Source organism: Bos taurus, chromosome 1, assembly GCF_002263795.3.
Source record: "Bos taurus isolate L1 Dominette 01449 registration number 42190680 breed Hereford chromosome 1, ARS-UCD2.0, whole genome shotgun sequence".
In the NCBI taxonomy this organism is placed as follows: Eukaryota; Metazoa; Chordata; class Mammalia; order Artiodactyla; family Bovidae; genus Bos; species Bos taurus.
In genome coordinates this window covers 119,356,056-119,375,781 of record NC_037328.1, presented here as the reverse complement: position 1 = coordinate 119,375,781, position 19,726 = coordinate 119,356,056, and the positions used below count along the sequence as shown (strand labels likewise).

General features: G+C 38.9%; 1 protein-coding gene across 1 annotated transcript in view; it reads left to right on the top strand.

The window, feature by feature from the left end:
• Positions 1-19,726, top strand: part of CPB1 (carboxypeptidase B1) — a 37,003-nt gene that overhangs the window by 728 nt on the left and 16,549 nt on the right. The window contains 6 exon segments of the mRNA NM_001105350.2: positions 8,881-9,005; positions 15,513-15,612; positions 15,701-15,802; positions 16,647-16,748; positions 19,392-19,502; positions 19,589-19,679. Coding sequence (NP_001098820.1) covers positions 8,881-9,005; positions 15,513-15,612; positions 15,701-15,802; positions 16,647-16,748; positions 19,392-19,502; positions 19,589-19,679 — 631 coding nt within the window.

The window sequence follows — 19,726 nt, the reverse complement described above, 5'->3', positions numbered from 1 at the left end:
GAGTTTTCATGACCTTGATTCAGGCCCTCTTAATGATAGGACTTGAAGGGGGTAAAAATGATGAAAAGTCATGAGTGATTTTTATTTTACTATTAAGAAACCAAAATCTCTAGGCTACTTTTTTTTTTATTTACTGTATTATGGGATTAAAACTGATATTTTAAATTTTATATATATATATAAGTGTATGTGTGTGTATATATATATATATTAGTCTATGTATATATATATTAGTGTATATATGTGTGTGTGTGTGTGTATGTATATATATATATAAGTGGCAGGGAGCTATTGTAGACCATTAATAGTTTACTTGATCCAATGCTGTCTTTTCATTAATATAAAAACCAAAACATTCTATCAGCTCCTAAGTATCTATCTATCTATCCATCCATTATCTTTCTATAGTTATCTTTTTAGCTTTTAAGATGTGGAGGGGGAAAAAAGGTAGAGAGTGTCACAAACTGAAACAGATTCAGAAAGTTAGATCTGAAAGAGAATTTAAAGTCATCTATTGCAGGATTTCACTTAAATTTGAACTTTTTTGGTAGAAATAGCATCTCTGGTTGCTAGCCCTAATAAAACCTGTTTGAGTACTTCCAAGGATAGTAGGAATACTTCTTTTTCAAAGTAGCATTTGCCTTACAAACCATTCAAACCATTACACTGAGCTGAAAACTACCTTAACCGTGACCCACTGGACCTAGCTGAGTCAAACACTGTCTCACTTCTGAGATTTATCAATACTCTTAGCATGGGTTTACAGACTCTTGGTCATTCTGGTCACTTCTGGACATAGCTTAATCTTTCTGTCTATATTTCATTTTTTTTTAATGTAGCTCTCAGAATGGACAATGGACCTCCAGGTGTACTCTGATTAATACATAGTGTGGGGCCACTGTCTGCTTTCATTTGTAAAGCAGACACTTACTAATGGGGTATAAAATTCTTTTTACAGCTTGAACAGTTAGAAAGCTCTTAGCTTATAGTAAACCTAATTCCGATCAAAGCTATCAGGGTATTTTTTTCTCACATGCATCACCCTCTCACATGAAGCAAGGTATTCTTCCTTCTATACTTGCCTAATTGATGTTTTAACCTAAATGCAGGATTTTATTATATATTTAGTCTGCTAAAAATTATCTTTATTGCATACTGAGACAGTTTTAAAAATGAATTCACTCAGGGAAATAATTTGCCCTAACTTCACATCACCAGCAAGCTTGATAAACCTGTCTTCTTAACTTTTACCTTTGTCATGGATAGAGTAAAAATATTAAGTAAAGGATCAGTACAGAATTAGAGGCATCTTCCATGATTCATTCTTTTAATATCTATTTATCAGGAGTCTCCAGTATGCCAGATGCAGTGGTAAGTAAGGACTGAAAGTGACTGATAAATCAACACATCTCAGATGAGTTTTCTCTCCTATCCATGTTACTGTGGTGTTACCTACAGCTAACACTGTGCTTTCCAGCTTACAAAGAAGAATGTAAATATAGAGACTTGGTCAAACATTTTGCTAAGATCCGGATTGAGCACTGTGGCAGGCTAGTGTTTTCTTTCAATCATCACATGAAGTTAATTGGGCTTGACTTACTCTTGCTGTACACCGTGCTGGCTCCCAAGGATCACGGCTCCCTTTTCTGAGCATTCACAACCCATCTGCTTCCACTTAACTTTGCTACTATCCATGCCGGGCCCTGGGAGATCCTGCTTCTGAGATTCACCTGTCTTCTTTGATGAAATCCAAGACATGCCCCCTCCACTTTTCAGCAATCCTGTCAAGCTCCGATTCCTCTAAGATTGCTGAGAAAAAGTTTGCGGTCACATCCTCTGCCTTTTTAGTTACCTAAAATACAGTATTTTCTAGTAGTCAAGAGCAGAGAATCTGGACTCAGATTTCCTGGGTTCAATTCCTGACTCTACCACTTGCTAGCTGGACCTTGGATGCCTCTCTGGGTCTCAACCACGTCATGTGTCAAATAAGGAGAATAAGAGCATCTACCTTACAGAATTTTGTGAGATTTAAAAGAACTAATATAAGTAAAACACTTGGAAAGAATTTACATAGTAAAAACTATGTGTATGTTATTATGAGCACCATGAGATCCAGGATTCTGAATGTAATTTACATGACCAGTATAATCCCTTCTCTCCTTATCTACCCTGAGCCTCAAAGTTCTCTTTCCACAGAAAGTATTTCTGCTAAAATCCTAACATGTGAAAAATTATTTACTTAGGGTAATTTCATCTTTAGAAATTTCATCTTTAGAAGTAGGAAAAAATAAGAGATAGTGTAACTCCTTAGAAAAGACAAAAGCCACACAAGAGTTAAAAAAGGTTACTTCGTCTCTTCAGCTGCAAACATTATGCTTTAGCTCCAAGAGACAGCATGTTTCTTCTTTATTCATTCTATTTTCAATATGATTGAAAAAAAGGTTTTACTCTTCTTAGTAATCTTACAAGTATAGCATATTCTGGACTGTAGCCTTCCTGATAAAATCATTACAAGGGCATCTAGTCTTTGTATTCATCCTTGGCCATGTGTCCTTCCTCCCAGCTTTTGAACATGTCCTTTTAAAAGTTGAATGTATTGAAGAGACCTGTGACCACACTGGACTTTAGTAGCCCTCCCTCTTTTCATATTTAATTGTATAATAAAGGTTTTATTTTACTTCCTTGTTTCTTTATGAGAGGCATTCACCACAAAACCTATCCCCTTCTCTCTATACTTTTTCCTGAATTCTGTTTTTCTAGCTTCAGGTACCCAACCAAAGTAACATTGTTACGGTCTTCTAATGTTCCATCACTCCTATTATACTTGTAAGTTCCTCCCCACTGTCTGGAACTAGACCTAGAGTAGAAGTTATCGCCTCTTCCAACAAGAAAGGAAAATTCCATCAAGATAAATGAAGAATTAATCCTATGCTGAATTTACAGTCAAACACAATGTGAAGAAACAACTATGTGTAAATATGTGAAGAATAGAAATTCTCCAACATAATTATTAATTTGTTTGCATGTCCTTCTTATTCCCAAAAGAATTTAGGGTGAATACACTACTTTATCTTGCTTTTGCACTGGTTTTGTATCACATTTTAGGACGGACTCTTTGGTTATTAGCCAGATGGATGGTTTAGTTGACATTCTCACAGTGCTATCACTTAAAGTTATTCCTTTATCTTCCAACAAATATTCTTTATGGTTCTTTGTTACTCAGATATGCAGATTTATAAATTTATAACCTCAATCTGTGTATCTGTGTGTGTGTATGTGTTCAGTTGCTCAGCCATGTCTGACTGTTTGTGGCCCCACAGACTGCAGCCCATCAGACTACTCTGCCCACGGAATTTTTCAGGCAAGAATACTGGAATGGGTTACCATTTCCCACTCCAGGGGATCTTCCCAACCCAGGGATCAAACCTGTGTCTTTTGTGTCTCCTGCATTGGCAGGTGGATTCTTTGCCACTAGTGGCAACTCCTTAACTTATAATTCAATTCCCCACAGTTCAGATCATATATTTTGCTCTGCCTCCATATTATAAACATAGATCTCACTCACAAAGTGTTGGTAATTATTGTTTGTGCTAATGTTTTAAGTTTATTATTTGTAACCATACTTAATGCATTATAAACATCTTTGGGGCTATAATCTTCCTGATTTTTGGCTCAGTGTCTCTTAAGAAGCACTGGTTACTAAGCCCAGGTCTCTTCATGCTAATGTTTTAAGTTTATTATTTGTAACCATGTTGCTAAGCTAAGTCGCTTCAGTTGTGTCCGACTCTGTGTGACCCCATAGACAGCAGCCCACCAGGCTCCCCCATCCCTGGGATTCTCCAGGCAAGAACACTGGAGTGGGTTGCCATTTCCTTCTCCAATGCGTGAAAGTGAAGTCGCTCAGTCGTGTCTGACTCTTTCTTCGCGACCCTATGGACTGCAGCCTACCAGGCTCCTCCACCCATGGGATTTTCCAGGCAAGAGTACTGGAGTGGGGTGCCATTACCTTCTCCATTTTGTAACCATACTTAATGCATTAAAAACATCTTTGGGGCTATGATCTTCCTGATTTTTGACTCCATGTCTCTTAAGAAGCACTGGTTACTAAGCCCAGGTTAGTAAGTCTCCATCATATTTATAGGACTCCTTAGTGTTGGATGTCAGTATGTTTGCTGACCAATTTTCTCCTTACCAAACTGAAGGTTTTAAGGGACCTCAGGTTAGGTCAGCAAGTACTTTGTCAAACATGTTTATGAGATTTCTGTATCCCATTTGTAATACATATATATTTTTTTATATATGTGTGTATGTATCAGTTCAGTTCAGTTCAATTCTGTCACTCAGTTGTGTCCAACTCTTTGTGACCCCATGAATTGCAGCACGCCAGGCCTCCCTGTCCATCACGAACTCCCGGAGTTCACTCAAACTCACGTCCATCAAGTCAGTGATGCCATCCAGCCATCTCGTCCTCTGTCATCCCCTTCTCCTCCTGCCCCCAATCCCTCCCAGCATCAGAGTCTTTTCCAATCAGTCAGCTCTTCGCATGAGGTGGCCAAAGTACTGGAGTTTCAGCTTTAGCATCATTCCTTCCAAAGAACACCCAGGACCGATCTCCTTTAGGATGGACTGGTTGGATCTCCTTGCAGTCCAAGGGACTCTCAAGAGTCTTCTCCAACACCACAGTTCTAAAGCATCAATTCTTCGATGCTCAGCCTTTCTTCACAGTCCAACTGTCACATCCATGCTATATATATACACACACCAATATTTGGCAGAGCCAAGACAGATGGACAAGAGGTTAAAAGATTAGGAAAGGCAACTTTCAATTTAATACCAAAAAGAAAACTATCTATAAGGCAATTAGGCTGTTCTGAAGCAGTACTAGACATATTCAAGATTGTATTAGAACCATCACCAAGGATGTTGTGCTACGCTAGGTTGAAAGCTAACATCTTAATATAGGTTCTTCCAGACCAGATCCTTAGACAAAGATTCAATGGCAGATTTCACTTGGAAAGTATAGGGAGCCTGGGTAGAGAAGTGAGGAGTGATGCAGAGAAGGGAGAGCAGCCAACAGAAGGGACACTACAAAGTCGGCTAGCATAGAGGATGAGTAGAGCTTCATCCTACAGAGAAACTATAGGAAAGGGTGCAAACCACACACTTCAAAATTATCCCACCTGAGAAATGAGAGAATTGGAATATTTAGACACTTACTTTCTAGGGTCATTGATTAAGCAATTCTCTGGAAAGTGCTTCTTTGGCAGCTCCTGCCTGCTGCGAGCTGTTAGGCCTTTTCCAGTTCTGGGAGAGCTTTCAAGCACAGATATGTAGATCTTGGCAGTGAAGAGTCTCCTGAGCAACACTAAAAGATCCCAGGGTTGTACGAGTAGGGCACTGTCTAATTGCCTACATGTGCTTGGACAACTTTATGTTCTTTACCAATTCTAAACCTCTGTGTCTGTAACCAAGAAACACCTCCCTCTTCCATCCCACCATGGAATGACAGATATTTATGAAGAATACACATTCACAGTTAACTTTTTGGTATTGTTTATTTTTTTATTTTGGCTGTATTGGGTCTTCATTGCTGCATGGGCTTTCTCTAGTTGCGTTTAGTCGGGGCTACTCTCTAGTTGCAGTGCACGAGTTTCTTATTGCAGTGGCTTCTCTTGCTGACAAGCACAGGCTCTAGGGCACATGCGCTTCAGTAATTGTGGCTCATGAGCTCAGTAGTTGAGGTTCCTGGGTTCTAGAGCACAGGCCCAGTAGTTGTGGTGCATGAGCTTAGTTGCCCTGGGGCATGGGGGACCTTTGAGGATCAGGGATCGAACCCCCTATTTCCTGAATTGGCAGGAGGATTCTCATTCTCCAGAGAAGCCCCAGAGTGAACTTCTAAAAACTTCTCCTATAATGTGCTTGTCTTCATGGCCCTTCTTTCTATAGTCCTGGCTAACTAGAATTCATCACCAGCTCTTGCTTTCTCTATCTTTATCATGATAAGCTTTTATCCTTCCTTCACTATCTTTTAACCTCTCATCTTTATCTTCTCATAACATTCTGTAGCCAATCCTTATCAAATTATCAATACTCTTTCCTTTCAGCAACTTAATGACAACCACACTCACTCTCTTTCTTCCGAAATCCCTCCTGTGTAATCCTAATGTCCCACCTCCCACTGTGCTGACATTCCCTATGACCCTGACTCATGATTCAGCATCCTCTAGACATCTGCAGTAGCTGGAAAACTACCAGGACAGGAGATAGGCAACTGGGTTCTCCACAGGCATATCTAAAATTGAGTCATCTTAATATCTTACATCATCAGTTTCTATTTAACAACCTCTAAGTCTGCCCAAACTCCCAAGTTCCAAAGCAACAATCCTAAATATCACCACCTGCCACATTTCTAGCCTGAGATTAGCTCATAAATATCTGAACAGGTACTGGGGAGACAAAGAGCAGAGAATGATCCAATGTCAGGGTCACCTTAGGCTTCTAGGCCTTTATTCAGCTCAAGGAAAGAACAGAAAATCAGAGACCTGTTAGAGGCAGGATGTCCGTGGTTAATATTTTCCCAAGGTAAAAAGGAGATTGGAAACCACACATCCACAAAGAAAAACATCAGAATTATCAAATATGTCATCCTACCTTTGTGCATAATTGCCTCTAAAATCTCCCCATGTTTGAATTGCTCATGTGTGTGTTCCTAGTCTCAGGTGCAGAGCCTGGCACATAGTTGTTTTTATTGATGTTTTCCAGTCACTCAGTCATGTCTGACTCTTTGCGACCCCATGGACAGCAGCACATCAGACTTTCCTGTCCTTCACTACTTCCTAGAGTTTGCCCAAACTTATGTCCACTGGGTCAGTGATACCATCCAACCATCTCATTCTCTCTCATCCCCTTCTCCTCCTGCCTTCAATCTTTCCCAGCATCAGAGTCTTTTCCAATGAGTCAGTTCTTTGCATCAGGTGGCCAAAATATTGGAGCTTCAGCTTCACCATCACTCCTTCCAACGAATATTCAGGACTGATTTCCTTTAGGATAGATAGGCTGGATCTCCTCGCAGTCCAAGGGACTCTCAAGAGTCTTCTCTAACACCATAGTTCAAAAGATTCAGTTCTTTGGTGCTCAGCCTTCTTTATACTGTTCATGGGGTTCTCAAGGCAAGAATTCTAAAGTGGTTTGCCATTCCCTTCTCCAGTCAGATTTCCAGGAGAAATATCAATAACCTCAGATATGCAGACGACACCACACTTATGGCAGAAAGTGAAGAACTAAAGAGTCTCTTGATGAAAGTGAAAGAGGAGAGTGAAAAAGTTGGCTTAAAGCTCAACATTCAGAAACCTAAGATCATGGCATCTAGTCCCATCACTTCATGGCAAATAGATATGGAAACAGTGGCTGACTTTATTTTGGGGGGCTCTAAAATCACTACAGATGGTGATTGCAGCCATGAAATTAAAAGACGCTTACTCCTTGGAAGGAAAGTTATGACCAACCTAGAAAGCATATTAAAAAGAAGAGACATTATTTGCCAACAAAATTTCGTCTAGTCAAGGAAAAGCTATGGTTTTTCCAGTAGTCATGTAAGGATGTGAGAATTGGACTGTAAAGAAAGCTGAGAGCCAAAGAATTGATTCTTTTGAACTGTGGTGTTGGAGAAGACTCTTGAGAGTCCCTTGGACTGCAAGGAGATCCAAACTGTCCATCCTAAAGGAAATTAGTCCTGAATATTCATTGGAAGGACTGATGTTGAAGCTGAAACTCCAATACTTTGGCCACCTGATGTGAAGAACTGACTCCTTGGAAAACACCCTGATGCTGGGAAAGATTGAAGGCGGGAGAAGAAGGGGACAACAGAGGATGAGAAGGCTGGATGGCATCACCGACTCAATGGACATGCGTTTGAGTAAATTCCGGGAGTTGGTGATGGACAGGGAGGCCTGGCGTGCTGCAGTCCATGGGGTCTTCTATTGAGTCAGACATGACTGAGCCACTGAACTGAACTGAACTTTATAGTCCAACTCTCATATCCATGTATGACTACTGGAAAAACCATAGCTTTGACTATACGGACCTTTGTATAATATCTCTGCTTTTTATTATGCTGTCTAGGTTGGTCATAGCTTTTCTTCCAAGGAGCAAGCATCTTTTAATTTCATGGCTGCAGTCACCATCCACAGTGCTTTTGGAGCCCAAGAAAATAAAATCTGTCACATAGTAGGTCCTCAGTGATTGTTGACAAATAATTGAACAAATGAAAATGTCAGCACACTATTGGATTCTTGAGACTATCTTGTTTCTGTCTGTGGTGCCAAGATGACCACTGTGGAAAGTTACAATTTTCCTCCCTGATGGATCCTCCATAGGTCAGGGATGCTCTAGTTCCCACATTAATGTGATCTGTATGGCACTGAGTTCCAAGAGAAACTCATAAAATGAATTCATTAAAAAGTAAAAGGGAAAGCTTCATTTCTATTAAATTTTGGGCTCCAGGTAATTCAGCATCATTCATTTATCACATATATCCATTACCACAAACACTGCTATCACCAATAAGCAACTGTTCTAGAAAATCAATAAAGAGAAAAGAGCAGTTATAGAATACTGCAAGTAACTACCATTATGGGAGATAATCATACCCTCTTCATGCTTGTTGACAATTAATGCTATGTATGTATGTGTGTGTAAACACTTTTATTGACATCCAACTACTTGGTCCCAACTTTTGTCCACTCAAATAAAGGTGATATTTATAAGAGATTTCATGGATAATTTGATTCATAATAATCCACTGGGGTAGTGTGCTCACTAGTGGTGATTCACCCATTGAATTATTGGTGTCCAATACAATATGTCTTATTCCTTGTTCAGATGGATTTCTGGAAACCAGATTCGGTCACACAAGTCAAACCTCACAGTACAGTGGACTTCCGTGTTAAAGCAGAAGATACTGTCGCTGTGGAAGACTTTCTGGGGCAGAACGGACTACGATATGAGTAAGCTTATGTTTTATGGTTATGAAAACTCTCTGTCATGTATGCTTTCACCCCAGGGAGACAACAATAAGACCAAGACAATGGCCTCCTCAGGGCCCCACACAAAGGTCACAGCAGAGCTGGATCTGAATTTCAAGTCTTATGACACTAGGCCTGAGAGACTTCGTGTTGAGTTATTGCTCTAATAAAAACAGGCTTGGCTCTAGAATCCCAAATTTTTAGCCAGATATTTGACCTGATCCTAGTTTTCAATGTTCTCCTAAGTGAAGGCAGTTGTCCATCTGTTGAGCCAACAAATAGATAGTGAGCGCCAATCTATCATATAATAAAGGCTGGGGAAAAAGATAGGACTCACCCCCTTCAGAGGAAAATACCTTTAATACATGTCAAGAAGAGTGAAGAGCTAGAGATGCAGGGGAATAGATAAAGCTGAAGGATCACAGAGGGCCACACTAGGAAAGGAGCCTTCAGCTGATAATTAAAAGACTGATGAGTTAGCCAGACAAGACAAGGAAAAAAATGACACTCTAGGCAGAGAACAGACTTGATGCTTAGACTTAGAACTTCCCTCCCTCTTCATTTGAGGGAAGGTGGAAATAACTAAACTAAATGACTAAAGTAGAAAAATTCAACTTTAGTCTTTAGTCTAAAGCAGAGTTTTTCCTCCAAAGAGTGGGTCAGCAAGAAGCAAAGAGACAGTCTCCAGCTCCAGTTCTGAACCACCAAATATTTACCCAACAATCCCCAACCACAAGCACAAGTCTCCATTACATTTTGAGAAACAGACCTACATAATTTTAACAAAAATTTTCTATTATTATTTACATCTTAAAAATATATACTAGTATTTATGCCAGTAAAGATATCAAAATTATCACCTGTAAAATTTTCACCTCCATCAGGAGAAGTGGTGAAGCATAATGTAACAAGTAAATGCTTCGGGAAAAAAATACACAAGACTGAAATCCTGAGTCTGCAACTTCCTGGCTGTGTGACATTAGATAATTTGCTTAACCTTTCTAAGCTTCAGTTTCTTTGTCTTTATAAAGAAAGGATCCTTAGAATCGTATTTTCATAAAGTGAAGATAAATATAATACCACTTTCAAAGGGCTGTTGTGAAGATGAAACTAAACAATATATAAATAAATTTTAACTGACATTGTTATCGCTGTGAATGCTGTTATTTTACTATTTGTACTACTATATAAAAAGGGACTTATACATTTTTTAAAGGTCAATAGAAACTGTTTTGTTTAACCCTATTATCATACTTCACACAGCTGAGCTATCTGCTTTGGCCTGAGGGAAGTGTCAAAATGTGACCGTAAAAATTGACTATCTTTTTAAAAGGAAGATATAACACAGTAAGTTTTGAAATGTGATTGAGATTCATGTCTGTGATATTTTGCTCTTTTCATTACACTAGGAAGGACTTCTAAAATTCTAGCCTTTAGGAGCCTTCAATAATATTCAAAAAGATGACAGTTTCTTTAAAAGCCTTCAAGAAAAACAAAAGGAAGATCAGCGACCATAAGCTAACCCTGCTGCTGCTGCGTCGCTTCAGTCGTGTCCGACTCTGCGACCCCATAGATGGCAGCCAACCAGGCTTCCCGTCCCTGGGATTCTCCAGGCAAGAACACTGGAGTGGGTTGCCATTTCCTTCTCCAATGCATGAAAGTGAAAAGTGAAAGTGAAGTTGCTCAGTCGTGTCAGACTCTAGCGACCCCATGAACTGCAGCCTACCAGGCTCCTCCGTCCATGGGATTTTCCAGGCAAAAGTACTGGAGTCAGGCGCCATTGCCTTCTCCAAAGCTAACCCTAGTGGCTTGAATTGATGTCCTTATTCTACTCAGATCACAAAGTGGTAGAACAGCTTCTAATCACGTATCAGTCTCTTTTTTGCAGGTAGAAAATTCATGCACTTTTAGACCAGGTAAACTTTTGGGGAACTGTGTATGAATGCTGTCTCATGTAGAACACAGGATGTTCCCTGAGGACTAAGATCTTGTTAACTTTTGCTTAGCACATTAGTGGCTTATAATTTTCTAAATATTAAGTAATAATAAGTCCCTAGAAATCCTGTAGAAGCACACCAGCATTATCTTTGCCAGGGCTGCAAGCAGTCCCTGGGCATCCCATTATTACCTTATATGGTAGCTAATGTGTATTTAGATGGTTTCCTGCCAGCAAGAATTTGCAGTTTTTCCATATAACGGGCTTCCCCGGTGGCTCAAACAGTAAAGAATCTGCCTGCAGTGTAGGAGACCCAGGTTCAATCCCTGGGTCGAGAAGATCCTCTGTAAAAGGGAATGGCAACCCACTCCAGCACTCTAGCCTGGAGAATCCCATGGACAGAGGAGCCTGGCTGGCTACAGTCCATGGGGTCACAAAGAGTCAGGCACAACTGAGCGACTAACACTTTCACTTTCTATGTAACAGGAACCATTTACTGCACACGTTTCACCAAAACAGCTTTTCAGATTTTTCAGTGATTCTAGCTCTCTTCACCAAGACTTGCGTCAGTTGGTAGTTTTAATCAGATTCTGAATTACCATGGGGAAAAATTCAAAATGTGTGCACCAAGAAAAATAACTATATTTTTAAATGCTTATGTTGTACCCTAGGTACACAAAGACTAAGAATTGGATGGTGTAAATCTCATTTCTGAACATTGACAGAAACTTGTGGTGGGTTTGTGTCCTACCCAATCCAGGAAGAGACTGATTGTTGCTCTCTGTCTGTAACATTTTTCTGCATATTGCAGATCTGAATAGTAAAGTGTCCTTGGATAACAATGTGTACACAGTAATGTTCTTCAGTGGCAATGGGTGTGTATTCTGGGAAGTGACCAAATACTCCATTTTCAGGAATCTAAAAGGGGGAGAAAACTGCCATTTCTCTCCTTCTCAGACATTGTGTTTCTTGCTTTGTTGGGAGTCTGTTATCTAATTTGCATGCCTACTTAAAAAAAAAAAAAAAGAAGTTGGATAGTGCTACAAAAGAAACATACAAAAGTATAAAATAGTGTACATGCCTCTGTACTTTGGAGCTGTAATGCAGTCCCTGTTACATTAAGAGGCATTGTTTTAATCTCCTGGAATAGAAGCTCATTATTTAGTAATAATATTTTGTAATATAGCTAAAGTAGTGCTTTATCCTAGATCTAATAAAATCAAATAATCATAGGGCTGGAAGGGCTCATTTAAGGTCAATCCCCTACCTTCAGGCAAAATTCAGCACCACATTTCAACCTCATTCTGAAAGTCTTTTGTAAGTTACTAGAGGACACTTTTACTCTTGGGTGTCACCTTAAATCTAATTGGTTTTATTATGCTTCTTTGTTTTGATTATTGATGAAAATGTTTAATATTTAACATAATAATAACTCTAACAGAATGTCTCCTTTTAGTACCAAACAAAACACCAACCTCCTAGTAGTCACTTATTCTCCCAAATAATTTGAATCTGAAGATTGGATGAAAAAGTAAAGATATTGCAACATGCTGTGGAAACCCTACTTCCTACTCCATTTAGAGCTGGTTCATGGTAGGTCAGAAATCACCACGGTTATGGTCTTAGATACAAACATCTATTGAATGTCCTGAGGCTGGGAGCAATTAATTTATGATTTCTTTTCTCTGGGCACCCATTAAGAAGCCATGTGACCTAGGCGATTATTTTACTTGTTCACTGAAAATGGAAAATCTTGATAAAGGGAAAGTGGATGTCATTGACCATTTCCTCTTGTATTTTTAGTTTTGCCATTCTGTTAGAGAAGCTTATACTTACCAGGCAGGATTTGTTCTTTCAAACTGATGATCTTGGAATATAGCTGTTTTCGTAAAGGTTTCTGCCTACTGATTTTTAGTTTTCAAGGTTTTTGTTTTGCTTGCTTTGGCTTTGCTTGTTTTTAGTTTTTAGTTACATTTGAAAATTATTTTCCTAAACCATCTCTATTCTAGACGCTTGCTTCCCTGGAGTTTATAAAGATGGTGAAGTGAAAAAGTGAAAATGTTAGTCACTCAGTCATGTCTGACTCTTTGTGACCCCATGGACTGTAACTTGCCAGGCTCCTCTGTCCATGGAATTCTCCTGGCAAGAATACTGGAATAGGTAGCCATTCCCTTCTCCAGGGGATCCTCCCAACCCAGGGATCAAACCTGGGTCTCCTGTATTGCAGGCAGATTCTTTACGGTATGAGTCACCAGGGAAGCCCATAACTGGCAACTTTACTATAGTTTAACTTTTTTTCATAAACCTTGAAAAAATCTATATAAATGACCAAGACCTATGAATTTGAGTCAGGTTATTGCATTTTAGAACTGAAAAGGACACTGAATACCAGCTAACCAAATACCCCACTATAAAAATTATGAAAGAAAGGCCCAGAGATTATATGACTTTGCCAAAACCAATCTACATATGAGGCAAAACCATGACCCTGATCTTTTGATTTCTAACTCTAGATTCTTTCTAATTCTACCCTATTTCCTAACAATCCAACTGGGTGTTATAATTAACTTAACTAATTATAACACTTATTATAATCATTGTTCCTAACCATAACAGGCAGAATGACTCCCCCCCACCCCATGAAAAAGACTACATTCCAATCTCTAGAACATCTGAATGTGTTACGTTAATGGCAAAGAAAAGTTAAGAATGTAGATGGAATTAAGGTTGCTATGGAATTAAGGCTGCTAAGCAGCTGAACTTAAAATAGGTAGATTATTCTAAATAAATAGGATTCCCAGCTGGCATTGTAGTAAAGAATTCACCTGCCAATGCAGGAGACACAGATTCGATCCCTGGGTGGGGAGGATCCCTTAGAACAGGAAGTGGCAACCTACTCCAGTCAGTATTCTTGCCTGGAAAATCCCATAGACAGAGGAGCCTGGTAGGCTGCAGTCCTACAGACTCCTGGTAGGCTAGGAGTCGCAAGAGTCAGGCAAGACTGAGCCACTGAGCACAGCATACAATGCAGCATTCTAGATGAGCCCAAAGTAATCACAGGGTCCTTACAAAGGGAAGAGAGAGGCAGAAGAGGAGGTCAGAGTGATGAAACATGAGAAGGACTTGAGCTGCTGTTTCTGGCTTTGAAGATAGAGCAGGGCAAACAACCAAGGAATGTGGGCAGCTTCTAGAAGCTATAAAGGGCAAGGAATCAGATTCTCCCCTGCAGCGTCCAGAATGGAGCATATCCCTGTGGACACATTGATTTTTACCCCAGCGAGACCTGTGCTGGACTTAAACCATAAAATAATACATTCATATTGTTTTAAGCCACTTAGTTTGTGCTAACTAACAGCAGCCGTAGAAATGAATACACTAACAAAGTACTGACGGCTGTGCTTACTGCGAAATTTTCTTTCCACAGAATAAATTTTAAACTCTTCTCCTTTTCCATTTTATTTTTTTTAATACTACTTAAGAGAGTTAAGACCTTATGACCGTTTCCTTCTTGCTAGGAAATGAATACCATTGAGTATTGATTTACTGCATTTTTCCATAAACAGATGCAAGTTCATGCCCAAGTTAACCAAATGAAGGAGAGGCCAGGAGGGAGGTTCAGAGAATGTCCCTGACATACTTCATCAGAATGCCCTTGGGGCAGTCAGAGGAGAAGACTTTTGATGTGCGGCTACAATTCTCCGTGTGTCAGATAAAAACACTTCAAGGCTTGACTGTGGATAATAGAAGTTTCTGCAAGCTAGCTACTGCCCATAATGTTTACATTGCTATGACCAAGGACATTAATGCTCATAAAATTGTGTCCCTTCGAAATACACTTTCCACTCAGAAGCTACAAAGTCAAAGTCATACATACCCACACCTTCACCCCGCCTCATAATACACACTTCTACCTGAATAATCATTTTTAGGAAATAGCAGGCCTCAAAACTTCTGTCAGCAATTTTCATATTACCTTGCTACAGGACCACTCTTAGATTACTTTAAACACGCCAAAAGAAAGACAAACGGAAGCTAGTACTTTAAACTCAGTGTTCTTTTGTCTAATAAATCTTTATAAGCTTATTAATATTTCTGAATTTTCACCCATTGAGGTATTTTTCTCAAAATCTAAAAAAAGGCCTCAGGTGACTGGATGTCCCAATTTTCCTGGGAATGAATAGGTTACTGGGACATGGGACTTTCAGTGCTAAAACAAGGGAAGTCTTGAGCAAGAAAGACCATAGGTAGGCTTGAGGGCATGCTTTTGTGTGGCAGCCCAAGGCCCTGACCCAGAGTGCCCCAGATACCAAGGAAATCATTTTTCAAATTTAAGGTTCAAGGACAGCCAAACAAGTTTGGGCCAAAGAAGAGCCTGCCTTACTCATACTCTCTGGTACCCTTCTCAATGATTTACTCACTTTCTGAGACAAGGAGCTCAAGCTGAAGAGCATAATCAGAGGACACATCTGACGAGTAGAGACTCTGGGTTGTTGCACATGTTCACTGGGAAACATGCTTATGTTCACAGGAGCGCTTCCTCTGGTTTATTACAGGGTATTGATAAGCAACCTGAGATCCATGCTGGAGGCTCAGTTTGATAGTAGAGTCCGCACTACTGGACACAGTTACGAGAAGTACAACAATTGGGAAACGGTATGAAGTGTATGTGATTTAGACAGACATTGCCTTGAGAACTGAACTGAGAATGTCACGTTAATCCATCAATGGTTCCATTTGGTAGATAGAGGCATGGACTGAACAAGTCGCCAGTGAAAATCCAGACCTCATCTCTCGCAGTGCCATCGGAACTACATTTTTAGGAAACACTATATACCTCCTCAAGGTAATCCTTTTTAACCATAACCTTGCCATGTCTGAGCACTTTAAATCAATGAATTCTAACAGTAACATCTGTTTCACAGACATGTTCATCTCAAACATTGTTATAATTCTTTCTCTGCCTAAATCCCTCAGGGAATCAAACAGAGTACCCAGATTCTTTTATCATGTGTGAATTTTTAAATCATTATTTTGATTTATCCAAAAGGAAAAAATGCAATAAAATAGAAGAAGTCCTATAAATTTAGCCACATTCCTGTAAGCAATGTAAATGATCATCTACCTTGATGAAATTCTCCTCTCCCAGATGTTGTTTGCAAATCCATTTGCTAAAGAGGTTCATAAACTTCATGTCTATCAGACAACTTTACACAGCATATCAACAATTTGTTACTGTTGTCCTCTAATGCCATTTTTATCATGCAATTCTAATGAAGAAAATAAAAAGACAAGGAATAAGTGGGAGAAAAGAAAAAAAACTTACAATATTAGCAACAATCATGATTACTTCTAATTACTTATCCGTTGTCTTGGTCATGTCACCTAATAATAGCAATAGAAAATAACCTCCATGTGAGTACAATTAAACAGAGTAATCAAGCATCTTCTTAAAATATGAGCTTGTCAAGCTTAATAAAAATAACAAACAGCCATGTAAGCCTCCAGCTCAAACACTGTGTCTATAGGCAAGAACACACTGTGCAAGTATTATGTTTTAATTGAATCATGGAATATATATCTTGCTGTTGTCAAGTGTCACCAGTGGAGTCCAAAGCCCAGACAGGCAGTGAATGTCAACCTCTGAATGTGATGAATCAGGGCCTTCCTTTTCCTTTTGTTTGCAATAGGTTGGCAAACCTGGATCAAATAAGCCTGCCGTTTTCATGGACTGCGGTTTCCATGCCAGAGAGTGGATTTCCCCTGCATTTTGCCAGTGGTTTGTCAGAGAGGTCAGTATGTAGGATGGTTACTGACAGAGCAAAGTAGAAAGTATTTTTTTTTATTTCAATCAATCCCTTATAAATTAGCTATAATAAAAGAGAATAGCAGCACAGGAAAAAAATCATAGGTCCAAGTTCCAAGCCATAAAGGTCACCTAGAAAACTTGATAAGGCAAAATTTAAAAACAGTTAGCAAATTCTATTTATTTGAATTTCACTCATCTTAATTTTCTCACCCACCTTTGGGAAAAAGGCTAACAGGTAATAAGTACAGTGAACAGGTCATTGAAAAGTGTGATCATGGGTAATCCACTAACTTGACCATTATCTCCTAGATAACAATCAATGTATACTTCAGAATAAAAGAAAATAACACATAGAAGCCCCTACTGTAAATGATACTGTTTTTCACTCCTTTATAAAGGTCAAGGTAAGATATATGTGAAAATCCTTTTAAATATCCATAAGCCCATAAATGATATAAAAAGATAATGCAGTCAAGAAAGAAAAGGAAGGAACAATTCTTTCTTATAGAAGAATTACAACTAATGGATGTACAAATAAGCAAAACAGAAAGCCATCATTAGAACACCATAATAATAAATACGTCATGAAAACCTACAGATGGATACAAAAATTATGGGGTAAAAGTTTAAAGAGAAATAGGTTATTTGCAGCATCAAAGCATCTCCCCAAAAAATGTATTATACTATATTACACAAGCAAAATTTACAGTAGAGAAACCTAGCAGTGACTACCTTAACCAAGTGATCAGGTTAACAACACTAGTAACATCACCAGTGCAAGATATAATCAATATCATGTAACCCCTGATATTATGTACTAAGAAGATAAACCATCTTTTTTGTACTCTTTCCCAAAATGCACAACCTCCTTCTAATCATTAAAAAAATAAATAAATAAACTCAAATTGAGGGACCTTCTGTAAAATACCCAGAGTAGTACTCATTAACAATGTCAAAGTCATAATGAAAAGTCAAAGGAATTGTCACAGATAAGAAGAGACTAAGGAGATATGACAACCAAATACAATGTGGGAGCCTAGATTGGATCCTACAATAGAAAAAGGACGTTAGTGAAAAAAAAAATAGTGAAATCTGAATTAAAGTCTATAGTGTATAGTACTGTACCCATTATTAACTCCTTCACTTTGATCATTGTACCCTGGTTATGTAAGATGGTAACATTTGGGGAACCTGGGTGAAGGGTATATGAGAACTCCCTGTACTTGCAACTCTTCTATAAGTTTCTAAAATTATCTCAAAAGTAAAATTACATTTAAAATATTGAAGTACTTTAAAAATATAAGAATATTATATACAATATACTTTCTTTTGTGTAAAGCATTTTCTGTGTCTATTCGTTAGGTTCTTGGTTTCTAGACATGTTATGTGTCCGACTGGCACCATTTCATTTCAGTGAGTTATTGCACCATCTACAAGACTTCCCAGGTGGCACTAGTGGCAAAGAATCTGGAGATGCAAGAGACATGGGTTCAACCCCTGGGTCGGGAAGATCCCCCAGAGGAGGGCATGGCAACCCACCCCAGTATTCTTGCCTGAAGAATCTCATGGACAGAGGAGCCTGGCAGACTACTGTCCATAGGGTTGCAAAGAGTCAGACACAACTGAAGCAATTTAGCACGCACACTCACCATCTGCTCTCTAGGAGAAAGAACTTTCATCATTACTTTGGTTACCTCCAATCATGGACCACCAACAAAACATACTTTATACCTCCTCCAACCTAAAAAGCACATGCTTTATCATTATTTTAATAAACATACATGTGTAGAGCCACAAAGAGTATTTAAAAACCATTACTACATAGAAGCCTTAAATGTTTTAAAATCTGTTCAAGCAAGCCTAGGGAAGAGCTGAAGGTAAATTTGGTATGATCCTGGGGCTGAGGAACTGTGACTAAGAGAATATAATAAATCAATATAAGCTCCTTCATTCATACGTAAATGTCCACATCACTTAGCAGGAAGAGCTAGACCCGTAACAGAGCTCCTTTCTCAAGAAAGGGGAGTAAGAAGAAGACTTCCATCATCATGCAATTTGGAGACTTAGTGAGAGCCTCTCCAAAACCCATCAGAGTGATCTCTCTTCACAGTGGGAGGAGGCCTTTTCATTCTTCTTCCATGTCAGACGCTCCTCTAGTGAAACCATCTTCAAGAAGTCTCATCAAAATTAAACAAATTTTTAGATGATAGTATAAGGAACATGCAAAGCCATCACAGACATTCCTTACTTACTAGGAATAGGCCTTACTCTCATATCCTACTAACTTTGGAAAAAAGTTACTGCAATTACTATTTCAAAGGAAATAAGGATTTATGTTCTTTAAAAGTCTTTAATTTTATTACAATTTTGTCCATCTTTAAAAAGTTAAAATAATATCTAAATGAGTTATGTGTGGATATAATAGAGTACTTAGAGAATCAGAAATGATTTTTATCAAAACTATTAGTAATACTTTGCTATTTGCTTTTTATCAATATTAATAATCTCTACCTCAAAAAGGGTAACCACTTTTGTTATCAGAGTCAACATTTGTCCAGTCTATGTAAATTTCAGTGCATAATGCATACCATTTTCCATGAAATTCTGCTTTGTAATTTGTACACAGGCTGTTCGGACCTATGGACGTGAGATCCACATGACAGAATTTCTCGACAAGCTAGACTTTTATGTCTTGCCTGTGGTCAATATTGACGGCTACATCTACACCTGGACCACGGTATAAGAACCAATACTAAGAGGGGCTGATAAAATTAAAATTAGCCATTCTGTTACACTTGTCCTAACCACACACTGCACTTTCAGAACCGAATGTGGAGGAAGACCCGCTCCACCAGAGCTGGATCTAGTTGCACTGGCACAGACCTCAACAGAAATTTTGATGCTGGTTGGTGTAGTAAGTATCAGGCTGACCATTTCACTTGCATCGTGAAAAGCATAGGA